Source organism: Chiloscyllium plagiosum, chromosome 15 (assembly GCF_004010195.1).
Source record: "Chiloscyllium plagiosum isolate BGI_BamShark_2017 chromosome 15, ASM401019v2, whole genome shotgun sequence".
In the NCBI taxonomy this organism is placed as follows: Eukaryota; Metazoa; Chordata; class Chondrichthyes; order Orectolobiformes; family Hemiscylliidae; genus Chiloscyllium; species Chiloscyllium plagiosum.
Genome location: NC_057724.1, coordinates 327,716 through 355,517, shown reverse-complemented (window position 1 = coordinate 355,517; position 27,802 = coordinate 327,716). Strand labels below are relative to the sequence as shown.

General features: G+C 40.7%; 1 protein-coding gene across 1 annotated transcript; it reads right to left on the bottom strand.

Moving 5' to 3' along the window:
- Positions 1–350: 350 nt before the first annotated feature.
- On the bottom strand, positions 351–27,802 carry cct4 (chaperonin containing TCP1, subunit 4 (delta)). The gene is made up of 14 exons (XM_043704242.1): positions 27,474–27,802; positions 27,078–27,130; positions 15,746–15,835; positions 15,344–15,452; positions 11,699–11,841; positions 6,396–6,517; positions 4,431–4,563; positions 3,177–3,316; positions 2,435–2,531; positions 2,198–2,308; positions 1,946–2,076; positions 1,007–1,241; positions 796–909; positions 351–538 (listed from the first exon to the last, which is right to left on the bottom strand). Exons 1-14 carry the CDS (start codon positions 27,580–27,582, stop codon positions 524–526), a joined length of 1,602 nt encoding a protein of 533 aa, XP_043560177.1. The 5' UTR covers positions 27,583–27,802; the 3' UTR covers positions 351–523.

Here is a 27,802-nt window from a genome sequence, read left to right as displayed (position 1 = left end):
GTGTTGCTGGAAAAGCGCAGCAGGTCAGGCAGCATCCAAGGAACAGGAGAATCGACGTTTCGGGCATAAGCCCTTTCCTGAAGAAGGGCTTATGCCGAAACGTCGATTCTCCTGTTCCTTGGATGCTGCCGGACCTGCTGCGCTTTTCCAGCAACACATTTTCAGCTCTTATCTCCAGCATCTGCAGTCCTCACTTTCTCCAGGAAAAAAAAAATAGACTTGAGTGAAGCATAAATCCTGGCATAGACTGGTTGGCCTGTGCTACATATTCTATGGTTCACTCATTAATAAAATTGACAACCATACAAGAACATGAAAGTTCAAAAAAGAAAAACATGAATAAAAACAAGTTGAATTTCAAACTTTGAATATTTTATTAAGTTAAAGCATTACTACAGTTAGTAAACACAAACATGTAGCAACTCTGCATTATGATGAAACATCAGAAAGGTTGTGCTCAATCACAAGTTGGCACAGCAGATAAACACGGGGATTTGAGACATCTGAATCACTTCTGTTGCATCTATCGTGCATTAACCTGGGGAAAGAAAGTAAACCAAATTATTACAAGCCAGGAATCAAGTTACATGAAAAACATTATGGTCTCAGAACAGACATCAAACAATAAGCAGCATTAATAATGGCAGCAAACAATTTGAAACCCAATACTTTTATATCTACAGATCAGACAAATTTTCTACTCATTTTTGACCGTAATTGCTTTAGAAGAACTATGACAGTGAACGAAGTTTCATTCTCACCCCCACCCCAACCATACTATAATGAAACAATTACCACATCATCAATCTTCAGGATACTACGAACTGTTTCTGTAGCAAGTGTCAGGGCACTGAGGGAGACAAGTAAAGGTTGCACAACCAGCTCCTCTAGAATGTTAGAAATACCACCCTGAAAAATAAAGCAAAACCAAATGTAGTTTCTGTTCACTTGTATTTTCCTTCAAAAACGTCCCAGCAACAAAAAATATTCTGAATGCAGGTCTCACCTTTCTGACATTAATTCCTGCAGTTTTTTCTCCTTGTGCGTGTCTATTTCTCAATTCTGTGACAGTGGAAATTGGATTAAGACCTGCATTTTCAGCCAAAGTAGATGGGATAACCTCTAAGGCATCAGCATACGCACGTACACAGTATGCCTCCATGCCACTAAGAGTACGGGAATATTCAGTTAAGCGTACTGCCAACTCAATTTCAGGAGCTCCACCTCCAGCAATCAAAGCCCTGTTAAAAAGATATGAATTCAGTGGATTATACAATAATTTGTTTCAATAAAATGTTGATCCTATCATTGTGTTCACCACACCATGATTCATTCTGCTCAGTGTCAAAAACATTGTTCTTCAATTATGATGGACAAAATTAGTGGTTTTGTAAATCTTTATATAAATTCCAGAAATAATTAGTTTCAATTGGTCAGAGCTTTTCTCCGAATTCATACTGCTTTTAAACCCCCGTTCAGAATTCTCAAGATTTAATGATGTAATCTTTACTCAAGTATAAAGAGAAAAATCAAAACATGCACATTCTATATAAATCGACTATTAGGCTTGCATGGAGGGGTACCACGACTACGAAAAGGAACCAAATAGTCAGAGCACCAACTTACTATCAATAGCATGAGAAGACACTAACTTCTGAAATACAAATTTAAAGACAGCATTTACTTCAAACCATAAAATCCAGATGTGATTAAGGAATTAAAAATAGACAAACGAAATATATACAAAAAAGCCAAATTAATTCCCATCAATGGTCAAACTGTTAACCTCTCCCTTGAAAGGTATGATTTTAAATTCTAGCCTCAGATTTAAACACAAACATCTGCTCTAATAATATTTGACAATACGCTGGAAATATTCTCTGAATTAGAAAATTAAACACTAGCCAAAAGAAAAATAAGAGTAAGAGCACTGCAGGAAAATTACCTTTTCTTTACCAAGCAGCGGATGACACAGAGAGCATCATGAATGGAACGCTCAGCTTCTTCCATTACCAATTTATTGGACCCTCTGACTACAATGGATACCGTTTTCCCTGGATTTGCACAGCCAGTAATCTACAGCAAAAAGCAATCATATTTGCATAACTAGGCAACTACAATTGTTGCCAATATTGAAGCTTCAATGTAGCCGAAACGGAAATAGTTGCTCACTTCCATAGGCATTGCTCATTATTACCTTGATCAGTTTGCCAGAACCATTCAAACGGATTTCTTCTGCCAACTCTGCTGTGCCTAACATATCTGGCATGAACTGGTCAACATGAGCAACTGGTTTTATGCCAAGAGTCTAGGAAGGAAATGAATATTTATTGGCTTGTAAGTAATAATCAAAGAATAGAATATAAAACTGACTGCCAAGATTTCAAAAAAAAAGATTAAATTTCATCACAACTGTCACATAAGTCTTTTGTACCTTACAGATAAACTCAATATCTTCTCTCTCGATATCCTTGATGACCATAATCTTCATCTTATTAAGAAAGTGCAAGGCCAGATCGCTAAGTGCATCCCTGTAAAAAATATTAATAGTGTGAACATAGACTAGTTATGACTAAAACTGAAATAGTCATAGAATCATAGAATCAAAACTGCACGGCTAAAGGAATAGGAAGCTTGGCTCGAGAAACAGGAATAATGCTAAAAAACTCATACAGCATTTAGTTAATGCATTTCTGCAAAGATCTTGGAGGTGCCATTGCCAAAGAATAGAACACATGTTTATTAAACCCAAATCACATTAAAACTCAAGTGTAAACTGAAACCCTGCCCACCATACAATTTGACAACCATAACACTTATAATCTTTGCATTATTGTCAATGAATGGTGTACACTTTGGACTAGCATCAACTTGTTGAAACTGATAAAAACATTTAGACATAGACTTTGCAAACTGATTGAGAGAACACATTTCAGAAGTAATTTTGTTAAATAACTGCTGACAAGGCTCTAATTTATGCCCAGTGTTCAAATTTCACATTGTATTTCACTCTCTTTACTTTCCAAGTACCCCATAAATGGCATGATCAGAATATCATATTTTAAATTTGTATAAGAATGAGAGTGGCCAGCTTGATAAATATATATCATATATGCCTATTCCCAAAACATTACCCAAGTAGATATGGTACAGATTCACGTCTAACTCAAAATTACCTCAGAATTGATTTTTGAATCAGCAGAACATTGCAACCAGCTTTTTTGATCTGCTTCACCAAGTTCAAAATGTAGGCTCTTTCTTCACGCAACACGCGGTCCATTTGGGCATAATCAGAAACTACAACTTGGCTTTCCATCTACAGAAGAAAGTAAACTTTACAGAACTTCTTAATTACACACCAAAATCCTGAGCATAAATTGGCTGACACTCCAGAGCACAATAATGGAAGCAGCTTAATGACATCTGTAACACATATCAAATTTAAAATTAAAGTTAATGACAAAATCTCAGTTGAGAATACCAATCATTATTTTGTCCATAGCTTTAGTGAGTACTCTAAGTGTCAGAAGCCATTGGATGTGATGCACAAAAAATTAATTTGTAAAAAAAAAATGCAGCCCAAATTGTTGGCCTGATAAAAGATCAGACAGGGAAAACAGTGGCAAGTAATTGCCAGGTAGCTGCTGATCCCAAATTCATGCCAACAGGTGTACTACCTCTGCCGGAGTGTGATAAAACTGGTAAATTCAACCTATTTATAGATTCATAGAATCCCTACAGTGCAGAAACAGGACTTCTATTAACAGAGCTACATATTTGATAGATTAACCAGGAACATGCACTAAAATAGCATTTTACCTCCCATGGCTCCACATGAAACTTTGTCGCAAAATGGTCCTTTAAGAGTACCTTTTGGATATTTTGCAATGTTAAGGACTCTTTGTATGTTGTAGGTCAGTAAGGACTTAGCAACAAGAATAGAATGCATGTTTTCCAAAAATTCTAACTGAAAGAGTTTGCAAGAAGGCAGTCCTGAGTTAGTATTTAATCATGCAGGCAATGTATTGAAAATGACAAGAATAACTCACATTCATGGTTTTGCATTAGGACTAGAATCTCCCACATAGATATAATTGGAGTGCTTTCAGATATCTTGCTTTGATATTTATCTTAATCAGGAAACAGTTTAAATAACAGAGTTATCAATATACTTTAAGGAGGAAGTGGAATCTGTGGTCATTCCAATCGAAAATCATCAGTAAGCTGTGACATATAGATCATGCACCTTAACATGCACGCAAGCAGGGAGCCTGTTGCTTTAAACGAACAGTTCACACAAGATAACACTTTCACAACTGCATTCTGCTTTTCATAAGACTTGGAATGCTGTGATCAATGAAGTATGTTAAAATCTGAAGGCTAATTGTGTGATTTAATGCTTCAGCTAAATTATACAGAAATATACTTACGTCAGTCTTTGGAGCAGACAAACAGAACTGGATGAGCCCAATCTTAGCCTTTTCCACTCGGCTGACACCCGCATTAACTACTTTCTGAGTCAGAACGAGTCCATTCACCAATTCACAGTCATCAATTGTTCCGCTGCAAGACAAATTTTGATGATTTAAGATCGATTTTATAATTTTTAAAAACAGCATGAATTTAAAAAACAAATGCCACTTGTGAAGACTAAGTTGCTTTGAATTGCTATCTGCTAAGTGAGGACTCAAATCCACACTCAGCTGTAATGCACAACTGCTTGATTATAACTGGAGGGAAGGAGACGACTTTTACAATCAAGGTGATTCATGTGACAATTAATGACCAAAATATGAAAGCAACTTTTTAAAATAATCATTCATGGGTATAGGTGCAACTTACTAGACAACATTATTTATTGGCCATCCCTAACCGCTCTGATAAAAGGTGGTATGTTGTCATCTTGACCACTGCAGATCTTGCTGCAGTGCTGCAAGGGAAGATCAGAAATTTGATCCAATGGCACGAAGTAACAGAGATATATTTCCTAATTGGAAAGGTCTGTCGTTTGGATAGGAACTTGCAACTGTTGAGGTTACATATTTGGATGGTGCAAATAGGCCTTAGTGTGTTGTTGCAGTCAATCTTCAAAATGGAAGACACTGCTGCCACTGCATTAGTGGTGGAGGAAGTGATTGTTAAAAGGAGATAGATAATGCGAGAGAGTAGAAATAGGATGATGAGGCAGAAGACAAGTGCGTGGATGAGGAACTAGTGCTGAGGGCAAGGATTCACATTTTTGGATCATTAGAATCTCTTCTCGGGCAGAAACACCTGTATAAGGGGCAGGTTGAATCTCAATTGGGAGGCCATGCCCCAAAGGAGTTATGTTTGAGGCTAGTACACTAGAGAAGAGGGGCAAGTTAAACAGTCAAGACACACAGGAGCAAAGCAGAGAACAAAGTAGGACTGATAAATTAAACAGCATTTATTTCAATGCAAAAGGCCAGATGGGTAAGGCAGATGAACTCAGGGCATTGTTGAGAACCTGGAACTGGGATATCATAGCTTTTTCAGAAAAATGATTCAGGAAATGGCAGGACTGGCAAATTGTTACAGGGTAGAGATGATATGGCAAAAATAGAAAGGGTGGCGTGAGAGGGTGGAGTGCATTTTTGGTTAAGGATAACATTACGACTGGACTTAGGGAGGATATTCCTGAGTACATCAAGTGAAGCTAATATGAGTGGAAATGAGCTAATAAGAAAGAATGATCACCTTACTGCTCCAGTATTGCAAATAACCAAAGTTGACAAAACTTATTTGAAAATCACATTAACCCATCACAATTAAACACATTTCAGCGCAGAATGCAGACTTCAAAATGCTAAAAATTCAAGAAAAATGAGAAAATGAAAGAAATTCATGCAAAAGGTGCTTCATTAATTTGCTATCACAACTGGCTTATTTAACTGGAATCAAGTGAACGCTTAAATTTTATTGAAGGAAGAATACCTCAGTGCACTCAGTTGATTACAATTAGTGGTGCACTTGTCAGTTTTGAAAGTGAGTAAGACCAAATGGGAACTGGAACCGCAGGCCCTCAGTTTCATCATTTCTGATATCACCAAGTGGGATTGAAGAATTACAACAAGAAACAAATGACGGAGAGTGGTAAAGTCAAATTAGATGCAAACAAATTAAGAAACAAAAATAGAGAGAATGATAAAAGCTTGTCATCTTTTTAAAAACATTTTCTCAATTTACTACCTGTAGGACTAAGATTTCATGGTTTGGTGTTACGGCTGAGTTGTGTTACAGGAAAAGAAATCTCATTAAAAAGGACGGTGACATTAATTTTCAGTTCCAAATTTCTGTAATTAGATAAACTGACAACGGTAGCTAACTCAAGGAGACAATATGTGAATTATAAATACTCAAATACTCGTTCTTACCCTAGTTTCCTGACAATTTTGATATCGCGAAGATCCACACTACTAGCAGTTGCAGGATCGATTACATTCATTACTGCATCAACACTCATTGGAGCAAGAAGGCTGGCATACTGAGAAACAACCTATACAATACAAAATTCAGTTTTAATTATTTAAAGCATTTTATTAGTCATGTCTCCCCTTTGTACTTTCACACATCTGGGAATCTTAACTTTATACCTGCCATTTTGGAAACAAGTCAAAATTTTAAATTCTTAATTTTCCTCTGAAAACTAGACATTTTTATCTCCCCTTCAAATATTATCCCTCCTGCCCCCTACCAAATATTGTGTGGTCCTCTTGTCTGTCTCTGCTCTATTACATACTTGAACCCTTCACTGTCAGGTTGAAAAAAAATCTTAAAATTGAGACTTACTTCTCAGGGACAACGTATCATAGCACAGCAAGACTTAGGCACTTAATCTAATAAAAACTTCTCTTTCATTTAGACATTAATGCCCAAGTTTCCTACAGGCTGTTCAGCAAAGCTATTCACTTTCCAAACATCCTCATTAACAAACTCAAGTTTCTATTCCAGCCACAGAACATATTCAGAAATAGGCACATTGATATATAATCAAGTAGGGCCTACTCTAAGAGCATACAACAGAAATTGCAAATCAAGTCTTGCACTATCTATCTGATTAAACAATTCCAGGGACACCATCTGGTGATTGCTACCTAGCATACACCTCTGCCTCTACTCAGTGAGGAGGTCACAAAGGGCAGACAAGATACTGTACTCAAAAAAGGATTTCACATCCCTCAAGCCTAGGAATATCACCACTTCACCTGTCTCTAGAACCGAAAGAACAAGCACAAGCAAATGATCAGTCTACTTGACCTGAACTTCACCCAATGTACATAACGGGGTACATCTATCCACAGTTGAAACTTGATTGCTGGAACAGCACAGCAGGTCAGGCAGCATCCAGGGAACAGGAGATTCGACGTTTCGGGCACAGGCCCTTCCTCAGGAATGAGCAGAGAGTGTTCAGCAGGAGAAGATAAAAGGTAGGGAGGAGGGACTTGGAGGAGGGGCGTTGGAAATGTGATAGGTGGAAAGAGGTCAAGGTGAGGGTGATAGGTCGGAGTAGGATGGAGGCGGAGAGGTCAAGATGTTCAGGTTAGGTGCATTAGTCACGGGTAAGTATAGGATAATAGGATAGGGGAATGGATCTTCAGAAGATTGGTGTGGATTTGTTGAGCTGAAGGGCCTGTTTCCACACTGTAGGGATTCTATGATTCTATCCTCTCAAGTGGAGGGAGAAGATACCATAGCACAATTTTAAAGAATAGTAAGGGAGTTAACCCTGGAGTCCTGACCAATCAACATTGCAAAAGCAGGTCACTTGGCAACTATCATATTGCTGTTTGTGGGAGCTTATTGTGCCCTGTTTCATTGGCTGAGTAAAAAAAATTTCATTGACCGTAATGAGCCTTGCTGAGGTTCATACAAATGTGACTTTCTTTCTTTATGTATTCTATTTATTCATTAACAACTTCACTGAGGGGTGGCACTACAAACAATCCATCTCTACCTTAATGATATTGTTGCATTACCTTGTAAGATTGACACCCAAATCTTCCCATCGCAGATATAAAGGTCTTTCTTGAAAACATCAAACCAGAGACGGCTGGCTTCAGTCTCAGTGCAGGGTGGGTGGCTTCCAATTGTCACCTTCATGTCTGTTTCTGATTTCAACACAAGAGGAGATCAACAACGTTCGTATTTACCAGAGACGAGTCATTGAGTTAGACACTGTGTGGCTTCACTATGGCTAGGAGAAAGTGAGGTCTGCAGATGCTGGAGATCAGAGCTGAAAATTTCATTTCCCCTCCTCCCACCTTGTCTCAGTCAAATCCATCGAACTCAGCACCGCCTTCCTAACCTGCAATCTTCTTCCCGACCTCTCCGCCCCCACCCCAGTCTGGCCTATCACCCTCACCTTGACCTCTTTCCACCTATCACATTTCCGACGCCCCTCCCCCAAGTCCCTCCTCCCTACCTTTTATCTTAGCCTGCTGGACAAACTTTCCTCATTCCTGAAGAAGGGTTTATGCCCGAAACGTCGATTCTCCTGTTCCCTGGATGCTGCCTGACCTGCTGCGCTTTTCCAGCAACACATTCCAATCCAGTGAGGGAAGTTGGAAGATTTAAGCTGCTATCTTTTTGACGAGAGCCTACTAAGTGAAGGCCTGTCTGTCCTCTAATGTAGACATAGAAGAGCCAATGGCACTATTTTTAATAAGAGTTATAGATACATAGAAAACACAGTAAGATTTCATGCACAGAAGGTAGTCGTCTGGCACATTATGTCCATACCAGTCGATGAATACCTCGTCACACTAATCCCACTCTCCAAATTTTGATTCCTAAACCCATTGACTGTTCCACCGCATGTTTTAATGTGATTATGGTTTTTGCCTGTATTACCCTTTGAACTCGTGGGTTCCAGAACCTCACCACTGATGAGAAAGTTGTTCCAGGTGTCATAGTCAATATTTTTTCAATAATTAGTACAGCATTTCTTTTTGTGGGAGCTTGCTACATGTAAATTGCCTGCTATGTGTCAACACTGACTGTACTTCCAAAGTACTTTATTGGCTGTAAAGCATTTTGGATCTTTCTGTGGCCATAACAGTTACTATATAAATGCAATTTAATTTTAATAACTCAATAGTTACTCATAGAAATCTAATGTTATATCACTGGGATGCTTTTTTGCCATTATTATGGCAATAATGTTTTTTTCAAATTTAAAAAAAAGTTATGATATTTCAGCTACTTTAATCCCATGTGTATCACTGATGATTTGTATTTACTCTGTGGAAATTTTAATTGAGTAGAAGATTTTACTGCATTTTACTTTCTGATTTGCTGTTTGAGAATACTTCAGTGTAATTGGCTGCCAACTCCCTGCGGTGATATCACTGTTACTGTATGCCTAGTGTTTGTCTTGATCTTGCACATATCAAGAAAGGGAAACTTCATGCCTCAGAGATCACTAGATAGCAGAAAATCCCTTTAATACTTCAAAGTACTCTTTTGGTATGATCCTAGATATTGAATATTGTTAGATATTATTACTGGAGCGAATCATAGATTTACATTTAAATAGTTCCCATTTCTGTCTTTGTTCACTCCTTTCCTCAGCAATATTTTGTGTTTGATTTTGTCTACTTTCTGTGGTTTTATTTACCCTAATGAAGAAGAGCATATCTTCTCAACATCACAACTATTGATCTCACCCTGCTTGGCTGTTGTATGGAACCCCCTACGTGTTAACCCCTTAAAGCCAAATACATAACAATATTGTCAAATTTGATGGAATTTTAATGCATTTACTTTAGGGGAAATTTGGCATGTTAATATGCTGCAGTTTTTCTTATCTGCGATGTTTTGTGTTATGTTGCTGAAAATATTACTGATGAAATACTTAGCAGTTGTAGTAAAATCATGCGTATACTTAGGATGAAGAAGATTATGAGTACCACATATGCTTGGTCCAGTTCTTGTTGGATTCATTTGGATATCAAAGTTGAAACTTTATTGCTGGAACAGCACAGCAGGTCAGGCAGCATCCAGGGAACAGGAGATTCGACGTTTCGGGCACAGGCCCTTCTTCAGGAATGAGCAGAGAGTGTTCAGCAGGAGAAGATAAAAGGTAGGGAGGAGGGACTTGGAGGAGGGGCGTTGGAAATGTGATAGGTGGAAAGAGGTCAAGGTGAGGGTGATAGGTGGGAGTAGGATGGAGGCGGAGAGGTCAAGAAGAAGACATTTCCAACTCCCCTCCTCCAAGTCCCTCCTCCCTACCTTTTATCTTCTCCTGCTGAACACTCTCTGCTCATTCCTGAGGAAGGGCCTGTGCCCGAAACGTCGAATCTCCTGTTCCCTGGATGCTGCCTGACCTGCTGTGCTGTTCCAGCAATAAAGTTTCAACTTTGATCTCCAGCATCTGCAGACCTCACTTTCTGCACATCTATCCACAGTACAGTCCATCAAGTCAGAAAATCTTTCACAATATGACATTAAGTACAATTACATAATGACAATAGCAGCTGAATTGTGGACACGTACAATATTTCTTGTATCATCAGCAACAGAACAGTGCGCTGACACAAACTGGCCAAGCACACATTCTGCAACATTCTTCACTTCATCACTCCAAGTATTAAGCAGCACCTGAGAATTCAAAGTGTAACCTACTGAAGCCTGAACAGTATTCTAAAAACAGAGGGCAGAGTGAACAAATCAGACCATAGCTAGCTAGCCCTACAATTAAGACGAGTGGCAACAAGCAATCAGGCATCTAACAAGGATATCCTCATCTTCAGCCACAGTAGAAATCCAGTATCTAAGTGCAAAAGACAGGTTCAAATGTTTGGAAGCAACTTCAGCCAAAAGTGAACAACTCTTCTCTCCCTCTTTAGGTCCCCAAAGTGGTCAATTCAGTTTATTTCACACAAGATATTAGAAAGTAATTGAGTACATTACATGTCTTATGAAGAAAAGTTGAGTGAGCTAGAGCTTTTCACACTGGAGGAGGAAAAGAGGTGACTCTATAGAGGTATAGAAAGTACTGAAGCATAGAGGAGATAGCCAGAGACTTTCCCCCAAGGCAAAAATGGCTGTTACAAGGAGTCATAACTTTCAGGTGATGGAGAAAGGTGTAGGGGAGATGTCAGAAGCAGTTTTTTTTTTTACACAATGTGGTGGTGCATGGAATGCAATACCCCTGCAGTGATAGTAGAGTCAGGGACATTTAAATGCCTGCTGGACAAGCACATGGAAAGCAGCAAATTAAGGGGTGCATAGGTTAGGTTGATCTTTGATTAAGATAAATGCTTGGCACAACATCGTGGTCCAAGGGCATGTACTGTGCCATACTGTTCTCTGTACACCAGACGCAGCAAAGGCTATGAAGCCAAGATTCCTTTGTTTAATGATTTGATTTGAAGTTTTCCAAATAACACTCCTAATTGAATGAATAACCATGAACAAATCTGCATCTCACCAATGAGCCAAGAGAAATTTGCCTGATGTGCAATGAGTATGATAATCAAGTGACTTTAAAATGGTAAACTGGTGATATATTCAATGTAATTCAATAATATTTTCAATGTAAAAGTGCAAGTAAGCTACTGGAATTGAGATGACTTGTGATGTACAATATTTTTCATGTTTGAAATACTTACGTTGCAAAGCCTATTAATAAGATAGAAGTTATCAGTATGAATCACACAATTGCAATTGTTCTTACTTTGGAGCTGAGAGCAGTGGTAGCACTGTTCAGGAGAGATTCTCGATCACTTAGTTCCACAGGTTGAGCAATGCCATTCAAAACCTCTACACCCTTTTCTAAGGCCTTTTGGAAAGACTCAGATATGATTGTAGGATGGATCCCTGTAACAAAATTGATCAATTAATTTTGCAAAATAAAGGTGATTAAGACAAGACTTAAGCATGTGATTAGCAGATCTCCAAATTTCATAAAACAGAACTGCAAACAAGAGTTTTAAGGACGTTAAAGAAAACAATCAAAATCAATTGGGAGAGAGAGCAAAATGTTGGAAATAAATGGTCAAAACAGTAAAAGACAGGCAACTATTTATTTAACCCATTTTTCTGATCAACCCGTTCAGAGATGCTGTAACACACCTCTGGAGCAGGCAGGACTTGAATCTGAGCCCCTCGGTCCAGAGGTATGGACACTCTCACTGCACCATAACAGCGCCCTAGGAAATCATAGAAAATAGAACATTACAGCGCAGTACAGGCCCTTCGGCCCTCGATGTTGTGCTGACCTGTCATACCAATCAGAAGCCTATCTAACCTACACTATTCCATGTATGTCCATATGCTTGTCCAATGACGACTTAAATGTACTTAAACTTGGCAAATCTACTACCGTTGCAGGCAAAGCATTCCATACCGTTACTATTCTGACTAAAGAAACTACCTCTGACATCACCCACCAATTTATAGCTATGCCCCCTCATGCTCGCCGTCACCATACTTGGAAAAAGGCTCTCCCTGCCCACCCTAACTAACCTCTGATTATCTTATATGTCTCTATTAAGTCACCCCTCAACCACCTTCTCTCCAACGAAAACAGCCTCAAGTCCTTCAGCCTTTACTCCTAAGACCTTCCCTCCATGCCAGGCAACATCCTAGTAAATCTCCTCTGCACCCTTTCCAAAGCTTCCACATCCTTCTTACAATGCGGTGACCAGAATTGTACACAATACTCCAAATGTGGCCGTACCAGAGCTTTGTCCAGCTTTAGCATAACCTCATGGTTCTGGAACTCGATCCCTCTATTAATAAAAGCTAAAACACTGTATGCCTTCTTAACAACCCTGTCAACCTGGGTGGCAACTTTCAAGCATCTGTGTACCGGGACACTGAGATCTCTCTGCTCATCTACACTACCAAGAATCTTACCATTAGCCCAGTACTTTGCATTCCGGTTACTCTGACCAAAATGAATCACCTCACACTTGTCCACATTAAACTCCATTTGCCACCCCTCAGCCCAGCTCTGCAGCTTATCTATGTCTCTCTGTAACCTACAACATCCTTCGTCACTATCCACAACTCTACTGACCTTAGTGTCGTCTGCAAATTTACGAACCCACCCTTCTACGCCTTCATCCAGGTAGTTTATAAAAATGACGAACAGCAGTGGACCCAACACCGACCCTTGGGGTACACCACTGGGAAGTGGACTTCAAAATGAACATTTCCTATCATCCACCACCCTCTGTCTTCTTTCAGCAAGCCAATTACTGATCCAAACTGCTAATCCCATTCCTCTGCATTTTGTATAATAGCCTACTGTGGGGAACCTTGTGAAACGCCTTGCTGAAATCCATATACACCACATCAACCGGCTTACTCTCATCTAAAACTGCTATATCTCCCACAATCCCATTCCTCTGCATTTTGTATAATAGCCTATTGTGGGGAACCTTGTGAAACGCCTTGCTGAAATCCATATACACCACATCAACCGGCTTACTCTCATCTATATGTTTGGTCACCTTCTCAAAAAACCATTTAATAGTGAAAGAAAACAGGTGACAGGTTTTAGAAACAGATACTCCAATTAGAGAAACAATTGATTAGATTACCCACAAGATACTGAATATAATCCTCAATTTACAAGAACTGACAATATTGTGCAAAGGCATTAAAAGAGCATGCAAAAATACCTACAGACAAATAATAAGGAAACAATGAAAACTGGAGATAATCTTGTTTTATTATTTTGAACAAAAGATCGAAATAGTCTGCGTTAAGGAGGAAACAATGCTGAAGTGTTATTATCCATAAAGAAGGGAATGGCACAGAGCTTGACAACAAAAGTGCTTAATAGGAATTGAGGAAGTGCTCTCTTGGGGTTCAGTAGTGCTTAGAATTAAAACAGGAGTTAGCTTAAGACCTCAGCCACACAGAATACCTTCCACATGTTCAAAGGTTTGTTACTACCACCAAGGGATCACTATCATGTCAAGTTTTGAACTCATTGAGGATTGAAGAGGGCTGGGAGTGTTTTGAACCAAACTAAGGCAATGGCTGATGACTGATCGTGGTGGGGCAGAGGGAGAAAGGTCAGGGTACGTTTGAAGACTTTTAAGCAGGAGTAATAGGAGTCAGATGAAACAAAAGTCGAGCCAGGGTGAAGACTGAATCAAAGCTGTTGGCAGTACAATGGATATTAAAAGATGAAATCCAGATAGATTGAACTGAAAGCAAGTGCAAAGAAGACACAGCTATCAAATCAGTCCTTGCAAAAAAAGTCATAAATAAGACAAGGATATTAACTAGCTTAGACAAATCAAGTCTCAAATTCAAGTTTTTCTACTTTAAAAAAAAAGCCAATATACTCATGCTCAACTCATATTAAACTTGGTTTAAACCACACAGTACCACATGCAATTCTGGTCACCATATTATAAAATGACTGACCCCAGAAAGGGTACAGGGAAGATTAGATTACTTACAGTGTGGAAACAGGCCCTTTGGCCCAACAAGTCCACACCAACCCACCGAAGCGCAATGCACCCAGGTCCATTCCCCTACATTTATCCCTTTACCTTACACTACGGGCAATTTAGCATAGCCAATTCACCTCACCTGCACATTTTTGGACTGTGGGAGGAAACCGGAGGAAACCCACGCAGACACAGGGAGAATGTGCAAACTCCACACAGTCGCCTGAGGAGGGAATTGAACCCGGGTCTCTGGCACTGCGAGGGCAGCAGTGCTAACCACTGTGCCCCCATGCTGCCCATGTCATTAGAAATGCATGGGTATATAGGGGTAGTAGGCTAGGTCTCCTTACTCTTGAAAAAGGTTAAAAGGTTGACCCAACAGAGCTTTGAGGCGATGGAAATAAATACACAGAAAAATCATTTTTCAGTGGGGAAGAGCAGCACTGGAAAACATCCACAAGATATTCACAACAAAATCTTCACCCAGAGTGGTGAGAATGCTTAACATGCTACCAGACTAGGCAATTGAATGGTCAGTATCAATTCATTTAATGGAGTACTAGCTAAGCAAATGAGAGAGAAGAGAATAAAGGGTCATGATGATAGATTAGAATGAGCAAAGATCAAAGGAAGTTGGGGAGGAACATCAGTATGCATTGGTTGGATTGAATAGCCAGTTCTTTGGCTTTTGTCCTATGCATGAAATGTGACAAAACTGCTTCAACCCAATATTTAAGTATACAGAGAAACCTCAATTATCCAAAGGACAGGGAATATTTCGCTCAATTAATCAAATGCTGGGTAACAGTTTGGCCAGCATTGGGACCTTGCGATCTTGCCGGATAATCGAGGTTCCTCTGTATATTGATACTAAGAGTCAGTTTGAATACATTTCTTGTAATACATACCTTTTTGAAGCAGTCTAGCACAGTAGTCAAGCAAAGCTCCTGCAATTACCACAACAGATGTGGTTCCATCACCAGCTTCCACATCCTGAGCCTTTGACAACTCCACCAGCTTAAGTCAAAGAAAACAAAAAGTACAAGCCTGGAAATTTTGCAAGTTTTAACTGGCAACTGTTTATTAAAAAGGTGAAACAAATGAGTGTTTATGATGAAATAAATGAACACCACAGCCAGCTCACAGATCTTTCATGATTAAAACGTTCAATCATAATATGGAAATGAATGTACAAGATACAACACAAAGTGGTGTTAGATTCAAAAATATTTCTAATTAATTGCTGCAGAAAGCTAATTCAGTGTTTAGAAGGTTATCGAAGAATCATAGACAACATTCACAACACTGACCATTTTTGCCGCTGGGTGCAAAACTTGCATTTGCTTCAATATAGTTGCTCCATCATTGGTAATGGTAACATCACCTTTTCCATCTTGGATCTGGGGAGGGAGGAGAGAAGAATGTTGAAAAGAGAAATAAAATCAGCTTCCAAAAAACCCAAAGAGAAATTGCACTCTGCATGACTAATTATATTTCTGTAAAAGCTAGCAAGTAATCTGAACAACCTTTTGAGACCATGAGGGGAGGTTGGATGGGGAAAAGGAAGAATTTGCATATTTCCCAACTATTTCCACAGGATGCTGTCACCAAGCACTTGGTATCAATTTTGACGTACAGTTCTTAAGACACAGGCAAACACACAAGTCAGTGAATGCACAGATAGCTCGGTCCTTAAAGATGGGGGAATGCTTGGAAAGAGTTCACTAACGCCTACAATTCGAACCTCAAATATACGCATCTCAAATTTGCATTTTAGTATTCAGCACACTTGCTCCACCATTCTGAAGCTACTCAAACTAAGACAAGGTGGTGGCCCAGCATATTTTGAACACCAATGAGAAAACACCTTCCTTTTACAGGTTGTAGTTCTTAATTTGACAGCCATGAGACCTTGAAACAGCCAAGGCTTTTGCTGGATCACACAGAGATATCTCAAAGTAACCAAATGCTTTCCAATCTAATCTGGACTTGTTCCTGTAACAAATGAACTGCTGAAATGGTTGCCTGTGCACAACACCAAGGAGATGACTACTTCCAGAGATAGGGAGCATAGAGTAATACAGTACGGAAACAGACCCTTTGGTCCAACCAGTCCACACCAACCATAATCCCAAACTAAACCAGTCCCTCCTGCCTGCACCTGACCCCGTATCCCTCCAAACCATTCCTATTCATGTACTTAATCATGTATTCTCTTGCCTCGTTTGTTCTGCCCAAGTGTATCACCTCACATTTATCTGGATTGAATACCATTTGCCACTAATCAGCCCATCTGACCAGACCGTCTATATCCTCCTCCAAGGCTATCCTCCCCATTATTTACAGCCCCAGTAATTTTTCAAAGTTTGAAAGAAGATTTGTAACTCGGGTGCTCGTTGTTGTGGTTCTGTTCGCCGAGCTGGGAATTTGGGTTGCAGACGTTTTGTCCCCTGTCGAGGTGACATCCTCAGTGCTTGGGAGCCTCCTGTGAAGCGCTTCTGTGATCTTTCCTCTGGCATTTGTAGTGATTTGAATCTGCCGCTTCCGGTTGTCAGTTCCAGCTGTCCGTTGCAGTGGTCGGTATATTGGGTCCAGGTCAATGTGCTTATTGATTGAATCAGTGGATGAGTGCCATGCCTCTAGGAATTCCCTGGCTGTTCTCTGTTTGGCTTGTCCTATAATAATAGTGTTGTCCCAGTCGAATTCATGTTACTTGTCATCTTTGTGTGTGGCTACTAAGGATAGCTGGTCGTGTCGTTTCGTGGCTAGATGGTGACACGACCAGCTATCCTTAGTAGCCACACACAAAGATGACAAGTAACATGAATTCGACTGGGACAACACTTATTAATTGCACTTCAATTAATAAGTACATCGACCTGGACCCAATATACCGACCACTGCAACGGACAGCTGGAACTGACAACCGGAAGCGGCAGATTCAAACCACTACAAATGCCGGAGGAAAGATCACAGAAGCGCTTCACAGGAGGCTCCCAGGCACTGAGGATGTCACCTAGACAGGGGACGAAACGTCTGCAACACAAATTCCCAGCTCGGCGAACAGAACCACAACACCCAGTAATTTCTGAATCATCTGCGAACTTATTAAATCAGCCCTCCTACATACAATTCTAAACCATTTATATAAACCATAAGCCACAATGACTCCAACACTGTGGCACCCCACGGGACACAACTTCCAATCAGAAAACATCTCAATCATGCCTCTCTGCTTCCTGCCACTCAGCCAATTGTGGATCCCATTTGCAAAATTTCCTTGGCTTCCACTGACTCTTACCTTTCAGTCTCCTGTGCAGGACCTTCCAAAAGCTCACTGTACCCCACTGTTATATGTTGACAGATGTGAACCCACCATTACTGTGCCCCAGTGCTTTTCAATGATAAACTTGTCCCCACCAGCTTAGCATTATTACGACAGACTTGACACCATTAGTACTGCAAGATGTAAATGCAGACAGGGTGTTCCTGATGACCAAGGATATGGGTAGGTCATTTTGGACAGAGGAGAAATTTCTTCACCCTGAAATAGGTGAACTCATGGGATTCTCTGCCACAGGAAATGGTTAAGGCCAAAATATTGTTTTTTCAAGGAGTTAGACATAGCTCTGAGGGCAAAAGGGATCCATGGATATGGGGAGAACACAGGAACAAGTTGAATGATCAACCATGACCAGACTGAATGGCCAGCAGACTCAAAGGGCCAAATGCCCAACCCTATGCCTATTTTGTGTGTCTCCAAGAGGCTCCTCCAAACATTTTCTCCATCTTACAAAACCTATCAGTTCATGTGGGCTGATGAGGACTATAGGTTTTTAAAAACCAAAATCTGTTCAGTACAGAACTTTGTTCTCCTTGAAATCAGAACCAGGAATACATTTCTGCAAGGTTCTCCATTACTGAAACTTGGAACACTTAATTATGCTCAACAACCAATTCCAGCTCTCAGTGTACCCGTTATAAGAGAACGCTGATATTCATACATTGGGCCCTGTTCTTTGTCCATTGTAACTCTTTCTGTCGACAAATATAAGGAGGGGCCAGGAATAAAGGTTGAGATATGATTTAACCAAAATGGGCAAGGAGCAGCTTCTTGCAGATAACAGAGTGTAAGTGTAACAAGAAAAGTTAACAGATAGGAGGGTACTAGCAAGTTTCACAACCTGCGAAGTGGATAAATTCACAGTCCCAGATGAAATGTATCTCTGGTTGTTGAGGGAGACCATGGAGAAGATATTAAGGATCTTAGCAATAAACTTTCAAATCTTAACTGGCCATAGAAGAGGTATATAAGACTTCTAATACTGGAACAATGGCAGCAAAGGGATACATCCAGGCAATTACAGGCCAGTCAGTCTAACCTCAGAGGTGGGGAAGTTATCAGTCCGAATTCTGACAGACAGAATATATCTGCACTTGGTGAGCCATTGACTAATCAGGGTTAGCCAGAGGTTTGTTAATTGAAAGTTGTGTTTGATAAATTTATTTGTTTGATGAGGTGACCAGGAGTGTTGACGAGAGCAATGCATCTGACACGGTCAAAGATTGATTTTTGCAAGACTTTTGATTGTCCATCATGTTAGACTGGTCAAAAAAATAAAAGCCCATGAGATCCAAAGCAAAGAGGCACACTGGATCCAAAGTTGGCTAACAGTCAGGAGGTAAAGGTTGATGGTAAAATATTTCTGTGTCAGAAGTCTGTTTTAAGTGGGCTTTGTAGGACTCCATGTTGGGACCCTCGCTATTGGTGCACACCTCTGATTTGAACTTAGAGACAAACAGATATGATTTAGTTGCCATTACTGAGATGTGGTTGCAGGGAGACCAGGTTTGGGAAGTGAATATCTTGTGGTATTCTGTTTTGGAAGGAGATAATAGAAATTTTTATTACTTCATTGATAGGATAAGGGTATCACTGGCAAGGCAGCATTTATTACCCATTCCTGATTGACCAGACAGCAATTAAGTCAACCATATTGCTGTGGGTCTGGAGTCACACATCATCGAGCTAAATTCGAGCCATACTAAAACAGACCTTTTGGTTCAACTTGTCCATGTTGACCAGATATCCTAAATTAATCTAGTCTTATTTGCCAGGACTTGGCCCATATCCCTCTTAACCCTTGCTATGCCTATATCCATCCAGATACCTTTTAAATGTTGCAATTGTACCAGCCTCCACCACGTCCTCTGGCAGCTCATACAATACACACACCACCCTCTGCGTGAAAAAGTATTTCCTGAGGTCCCTTTTAAATCTTTCCCTTCACCTTAAACCTTTGCCGTCTAGTTCTGGACTCACCCAACCCAGGGAAAAGACTTGGACTGTTTATTCTATCCATGCCCCCTCATGATTTTATAAACATCTGTAAGTAGGCCAGACTAGGTAAGGATGGCAGTTTCTTTCCCGAAAGAACATTAGTGAACAAGATAGGTTTTTCGGACAATTGATTCACTGTCGTCATTAGACTCAGAGATTTTTTTAAAAAATCCAAATTCCACCATCTGCCATAGCCAAGTTTAAATAAAGATCTCTAGAACATTATCTGGGTCTCTGGATTAACAGACAAAAGATAATACCACAAGGCCATTGCCTCCCCTTTAGTAGTGTATTTTTGTCAGTAAAGGACTAGATCAGTGCTGTAGAGATAAAAAAGAAATCAATAGTGGAGATCAAAACTTTAAAGGAGTTTCAGTAGAAATGAGCAACAGTAAAGAAGTCCCTGGTGGTAGTAATCTATACTTCCCCAAAACAGTGGTTCCAGTAGTGGACAGTATAAAGCAGAAAATAATGTACCTTTTTGTTACAAAAAGGATGTACAGCATGGGTGATGCTAATATGCATATAGACTGGATTAATCAATTAGCAAGACAGCCTCAAGGGAAGGTTCAGTAAATGTAGAGTTTTCTTTAGAACAATATGTTGGGAATCAACCAGAGTAGCAATTACACAGATAGTAAGGACTGCAGATGCACGATGTCAATGTCAACAAAATGTGGAACTGAAAGAGCAGAGAAGGTTGGGCAGCATTGGAGGAGCAGTAAGGTTGACGCTTTGGGTCAGGACCCTTTATCAATTATGGATTTGTCTTGTGCAATGAGGTGAGCCCATTTTAAAGATTCCTCTAGGAAAGAATGAACACAGGCTTCTAGAATTTCAAATGCAATTGGAGGATGTGAAACTGGAGAGTCCCATACCAGCATTTTTGAGTTAAATAAAAGATAATTACATTGGTACGAGGACTGATCTGGCACAAATGGATTTTCAGAAAGACTAAAAAGGTGGACAGTTGATGAACATTGGCAGGTGTTTAAGAAGATATTCAATTGATCCCAAATAAAATACATTATATTGTTGGAAGAGTATTGGAATCAATTAAGGAAGTAATGGTAGAATATTTAGAAGATCAATTTAGTCAAGCAGTGTCAAACATGGCTTCATGAAAAGGAAATCATGTCAGATTATTAGTTTTCAGAGGAAGTCTGAGTCAGAGTGAATCAAGAGGAATCAGTAGATGTGCTGTGAATTTCCAGAGTGCTCAACACGGTACTTAATAAAGTAATTTACTTCAGTAAATTTTAAGACAACAGTCTACCATGTTCAAGGGAGTACACTGGCATGGATAAGAGAACTGGCATATAGGCAAGAGACAGAGTGGGATATGGGTGCATTTTCAGGTTGGTGACCCACAACTAGTGGGGTTTCAGAGATCAGTGCTGGGACTACAACGGTTTACAATACATATTAATGACCTGAGGAAGGAAGTTAATGTACTTACAGCTAAATTTACAGAAGTCAAAAATGTGTGAAATAAAGGTTGAGAGAGGGATGCAAAGAGTTTGGAGAGATATTGATAAAGTGCGCGAGTAACATGTTGATATCAGTATAATGTAGGAAAACATGAAGTTGTTCATTTCACAAGGGAGAACAAATAAAGGTCTCCTTGCTATCGGAAAGATGTTGTAAATCTTTTCTGAACCCTTTCAAGTTTCACAAGAATGTTGCCACGGTTGGAGGGTTTGACCTATACAGAGGTTGAATAGGCTGGGGCTGTCTTCCCTGGAGCGCCGGAGGCTGAGGGGTGACCTTATAGAGGTTTATAAAATCATGAGGGGCATGGATTGGGTAAATAGGCAAAGTCTTTTCCCTGGGGTTGGCGAGTCCAGAACTCGAGGGCATAGGTTTAGTGTGAGAGGGGAAAGTTACAAAAAAAAAGGGACCCAAGGGGCAACTTTTTCACAGAGAGGATGGTACATGTATGGAATGAGCTGCCCGAGGAAGTGGTGGAGGCTGGTACAATTGCAACAGTTAAAAGGCATCTGGATGGGTATATGAACGGGAAGGGTTTGGAGGGATATGGGCTGGTCCAAGCTGATTCAGTTGGGATATCTGGTCGTCAAGCACGAGTTGGACCAAAGGGTCTGTTTCTGTGCTGTACATCTCGAGGACTCTATAACAGAGTATGAATTAAATATACAAAAACTGCAGAAAGCTACAACATAAACAGTCTTGGGGGTACTTTGGCACGAAACAGAAAGCTTGCACATGTGCAGATGGTGATCTGGAAGGCTAATGGAATACAATCTCATCTTCTTGAAATTGTAAGAGCAAGGAAGTTTTAATGCAACTGTAAAAGATGCTGATGAAGATCTGGAGTGGTGTGAGCAGCTTTGATTCCCTTAAGGCATTGTTTCATTAGAGTCAGTTCAGAAGGCTCAGTCTAAGATCACCAGTATGGAGGGACTATCTTATGGGCAAGGTTTAAAAAAACTGGAACTCTACTTGCTGGAGTTTAGAAGAATGAGAGATTATCTCATTGAAACATATAGAATTCTTACAAAGCTACAGGGACAAATTTAAGACTGAAATGAGGAGACTTTTTTTTCCTGAGTTGAAGTTGTGGATATGAGGATTGTTAGATCAACCATGATCTTACTGAATGACAGAGCAAGCTCAAAGAGCCAAACAGCCTACTTCCACTCCTATTTCTTACGGTCCAAAGGAACAAAGATTGAAGAGGAGGAAGAAACATCTATGGTTGAGGAAAGAACTAAGACAAAAACTATTGCAAAGGCCAGTGGCATCCTGAAGGACTGGGAAATGTTTAAAGATCAAAAGATTACCAAACAGTAAATTATGAAGCAAAACCAATGCAATATATAAGAATAGATAGCAAAAGCTTTTGGTGTATAAGATGAAAGAGTAGACAAAGTGAATTTGGAGGGAGAGACTGGAGAGTTAGTCATGGATAACGCAGAATCAATATTTTGTTTCAGTTTTCATTGCCATCCCAAATCTAATAGGTAATGCAAAGGTTATAGAAAGGGAGGAACTCAGAACAATTGCCAGGGAAAGAAGACTAAGCAGACCATTTAGGTTGAAGGCAGACAAGGTCCTCGGGCCTTATGGCCTATATCCTCGGGTCTTAAACGAAATGGCAACACTCATAGTGGATCCATTAGTTTTAATATTCCAAAATGCCTTGGATGCAGCAAAGGCTCCAGTGGATTTGAAAAATTCTAATACAATACTCTTATTCAACAAACGGCTGAAAGTAGGAAATTTCCCATGTAGCATTGGGAAACAGCTATACTCTCATTAAGTAATAACAAAACACTTGGAAAGTCAAAATACAATCCATTAGTCAATGTGGTTTTATGAAGGGTAAATCACATTTGACGAACTTGCTAGAAGTCTTCGAAGGTGGGGTTAATGGCAAGCCTGAAGATGTAGTATATCTGGATTTCTAGAAGGCTTCTAGAATCTCATCTGCCGGCATTTGGCTCATATCCCTCTAAATCCTTCCTATTAAAGTACCCAAGCCGATGCCTTCTAAATATTGCATAAAACACTAGATTAATTTTGGATATCTGGTCAGCATGGACGAAATGTACCGAAGGTCCATTTTCTGCTGTATATCAAGAGCAAACAAAAAAAGCACATAGTGAGGACAGTGCAGGAGAGAGAGAGACTGAGAGAACCTGCACAGCCACTGCCTTTGCTGTTTTTGAATTCATGTGTCGCTGGATATCAGAGTGCATCTGGGAAAATTAACAGACAGTGAATTTCACAACTAATCTTGGAGGAACCAGTTTGGGCGAAGTTCACAGAATCAGATAAGTTATTTGTTGTTTTAAGTCTGTCCAAGAGAAAGGCTGTATTATTCAGTACAGTGGGTTCTTTCTTGATTGTGTGTTTTTGGAGAGAAGTCTCTTGAATATACTTAAAATATAAGCCATAGCTATTAATTTAACCTGGGGCAGTGTTTAGTAGAGGAATAAGACGGTGTTATTTTCTGGGTCTGTAGATTGTGAGGGAGAAAAAATGGCCTTTGCAGTGATATGTACTTCTTGTCAGATGTGGGAGCTTAAAGGCTACTGCAGATTATATCTGCTAAAAATGCTGTTGGATGCAAATCTTAACAGATCAAGTGGATTGATTGGAGATACAGATAGAAGCGATGAGGAATTTGCAACAGCAACAGTATGTGATGGATGGCAGATATAGGAAAGGGGGGGTTAAGTCTCAGATACAGTCACATAGATGGGTTATGGATCGGTTGGAGAGACAGATAGAAGCGATGAGGAATTTGCAACAGCAACAGTATGTGATGGATGGCAGATATAGGAAAGGGGGGGGGTTAAGTCTCAGATACAGTCACATAGATGGGTTAACTCCAGGAAGGGTAAGAGAGGTAGGCAGCTAGTGCAGGAGTCTTTTGTGGATATACCCATTTCAAATAGGTATGCCGTTTTGGAAAATGTAGGGGTTGATGGATTCTCAGGGGATTGTAGCTCGAAAAGCCAAGTTTCTGGTATTGAGACTGCCTCTAATGCAACAAGGGGTACAGCGGCTTCCAAGAGATCAATTGTGTTAGGGGATTCTGTAGTCCGAGGTACAGACAGACGTTTCTGTGGCCAGCAGAGAAAAAGCAGAATGGTGTGTTGTTTCCCTGGTGCCAGGATCAAGAATGTCTCAGAGAGGGTGCAGAATGTTCTCACGGGGGATGAGGGGCCAGCAAGAGGTCATTGCCCACATTGGAACCAACGATATAGGAAGGGAAAAGGTTGTGATTCTGAAGGGAGATTACAGAGAGTTAGACAGGAATTTAGAAAGGAGGTCTTCAAGGGTGGTAATATCTGGACTATTTCCAGTGGTACGAGTTAGTGAGGGGAGAAATAGGAGGATAGAGCAGATGAACGCATGGCTGAGGAGCTGGTGTATGGGAGAAGGATTCACATTTTTGGGATCATTGGAATCTCTTTTTGGGTAGAAGTGACCTGTACAAGAAGGACGGATTGCACCTAAATTGGAAGGGCACTAATATACTGGCAGGGAAATTTGCTTGAACTGCTTGGGAGGATTTAAACTAGTAAGGTGGGGAGATAGTGAGGAAAGAGATCAATCTGAGACTGGTACAGTTGAGAACAGAAGTGAATCAAACAGTCAGGGCAGGCAGGGACAAGGTAGGACTAATAAATTAAACCAGATTTATTTCAAGGAGAAAGTGAGGTCTGCAGATGCTGGAGATCAAAGTTGAAACTTTATTGCTGGAACAGCACAGCAGGTCAGGCAGCATCCAGGGAACAGGAGATTCGACGTTTCGGGCACAGGCCCTTCAGGAAGATTTATTTCAATGCAAGGGGCCGAACAGGGAAGGCAGATGAACTCAGGGCATGGTAAGGAACATGGGACTGGGATATCATAGCAGTTACAGAAACATGGCTCATGGATGGGCAGGACCGGCAGCTTAATGTTCCAGGATACAAATACTACAGGAAGGATAGAAAGGGAGGCAAGAGAGGAGGGGGAATGGCTGTGCTGAGGGAGGATATTCCCGGAAATACATCCAGGGATGTTATTTGGGTGGAACTGAGAAATAAGAAAGGGATGATCACCTTATTGGGATTGTATCATAGACCCCTGAATAGTCAGAGGGAAATTGAGAAACAAACTTGGAAGGAGATCTCAGCTATCTGTAAGAATAATAGGGTAGTCATGGTCAGAGATTTTAACTTTCCAAACATCGACTGGGACTGCCATATTGTTAAAGGTTTAGATGGAGAGTGCATACAAGACAATTTTCTAATATGTGGATGTACCTACTAGAGAAGGTGCAAACCTTGACCTACTCTTGGGAAATAAGGCAGGGCAGGTGACTGAGGTGTCAGTGGGGGAGCACTTTGGGGCCAGCGACCATAACTCTATTCGTTTTAAAATAGTGATGGAAAAGGATAGACCAGATCTAAAAGTTGAAGTTCTAAATTGGAGAAAGGCCAATTTTGACGGTATTAGGCAAGAACTTTTCAAAGCTGATTGGGGGCAGATGTTCACAGTTAAAGGGACGGCTGGAAAATGGGAAGCCTTCAGAAATGAGATAAGAATCCAGAGAAAGTATATTCCTGTCAGGGTGAAAGGGAAGGCTAGTAGGTATGGGGAATGCTGAATGACTAAAGAAATTGAAGGCTTGGTTAAGAAAAAGAAGGAAGCATATGTCAGGTATAGACAGGATAGATCGAGTGAATCCTTAGAAGAGTATAAAGGAAGTAGGAGTATACTTAAGAGGGAAATCAGGAGGGCAAAAAGGGAACATGAGATAGCTTTGGCAAATAGAATTAAGGAGAATCCAAAGGGTTTTTACAAATATATTAAGGACAAAAGGGTAACAAGGAAGAGAATAGGGCCCCTCAAAGATCAGCACGGCAGCCTTTGTGTGGAGCCACAGAAAATGGGGGAGATACTAAATGAATATTTTGCATCAGTATTTACTGTGAAAAATGATAGGGAAGATATAGACTGTAGGGAAATAGGTGGTGACATCTTGCAAAATGCCCAGATTACAGAGGAGGAAGTGCTGGATGTCTTCAAATGGTTGAAGGTGGATAAATCCCCAGGACCCGATCAGGTGTACCCGAGAACTCTGTGGGAAGCTAGAGAAGTGATTGCTGGGCCTCTTGCTGAGCTATTTGTATCATCGATAGTCACAAGTGAAGTGCCGGAAGACTGGAGGTTGGCAAACGTGCTGCCACTGTTTAAGAAGGGTGGTAAAGACAAGCCAGGGAACTATAGACCAGTAAGCCTGATGTCGGTGGGGGCAAGTTGTTGGAGGGAATCCTGAAGGATAGGATGGATATGTATTTGGAAAGGCAAGTACTGATTAGGGATAGTCAACATGGATTTGTGCGTGGGTAATCATGTCTCACAAACTTGATTGAGTTTTTTGACGAAGTAACAAAGAAGACTGATGAGGGCAGAGCAGTAGATGTGATCTATATGGACTTTAGTAAGGTGTTCAACAAGGTTCCCCATGGGAGACTGATTAGCAATGTTAGATCTCACTGAATATAGGGAGATCTAGCCATTTGGATACAGAACTGGCTCAAAGGTAGAAGACAGAGGGTACTGGTGGAGGGTTGTTTTTCAGACTGGAGGCCTGTGACTTAACCACAGATATACAATGATTTATGAAGGTTAGGTGGCACAATAACATTTGCATAAGTAAGCTAAGTATTAAGCATTAACCTAATTGCTGCTTGAAAAGGAGACAGAAGGCAAAGGAGTATTTACATATTTAGGACAGAAAAGCATGAGATTAAATTATAAATGCAATAAGGATGTACCATTTTATCCATGCCCTTTGGGCCAAGACTTGTCCGTATGGCATCTGCAACAGCTGAAAGACAAACAAACCTTTTTAAAAATTACTTTTTAAGATTACCCTTATTTACATCGATTAAACTTAAAATGAAGTCTGCTGAGGGGAGGGAATCTGTATTTGTGCAGCATTTATCCAGAGAGTGGACGGATGGCTGAAGCTGGGACACTGAGGTTTAACCTCACGGTGAACAGTCTCCACATATTCTTCCATATCGTGAACTTTCTCTCCACACCCCGGGGCGCCACAAACAAACCACAATGGGTTCACCCTTCCCCCCACCACGCCGTGTCCCCCTGTTTCTCCGACACTCCACACACCCCGCCCCGGCGCGGCAGGTCATATTCCCACCCGGCCCCACCTTTAGCGGCGGAGATGTTGCTGAAGCGGATCTGAGCCGGTTTCTCACGGTCCTGATAAACTCCCTTGGTCGCGCTGTTCGGGCCTTTGTTGTCGCTTTTCTCTGGCATCGCTTAGACCGGGTCTGGGCCTTGAGTTGGAGGACGGACCCGGATGGCAGCAGGACGGAACCCTTGGATGGAGGATGGCGGCGGAACGGGGCCCTGGGACGGAGGATGGCGCCGGATTGTAGTGAGCTCTCGAGCGCCAGGTAAGCGGCGTCTCTGAGGCGGCGAAACTTCCAGAAACGGCCAGGACCCGGACACGGGCCCCACCCACTGACGTCAGCGG

Bases quoted from the DNA above. Each gene is read 5' to 3' on its own strand.
- cct4 (XM_043704242.1), bottom strand. From the start codon at position 27,582: ATGCCAGAGAAAAGCGACAACAAAGGCCCGAACAGCGCGACCAAGGGA. The intron at 2,309-2,434 runs GTACAAAAGACT...TTTCCTTCCTAG, and splicing joins ATATTGAGTTTATCTGTAAG to ACTCTTGGCATAAAACCAGT. The intron at 910-1,006 runs GTGAGACCTGCA...TTTATTTTTCAG, and splicing joins CAGGAATTAATGTCAGAAAG to GGTGGTATTTCTAACATTCT.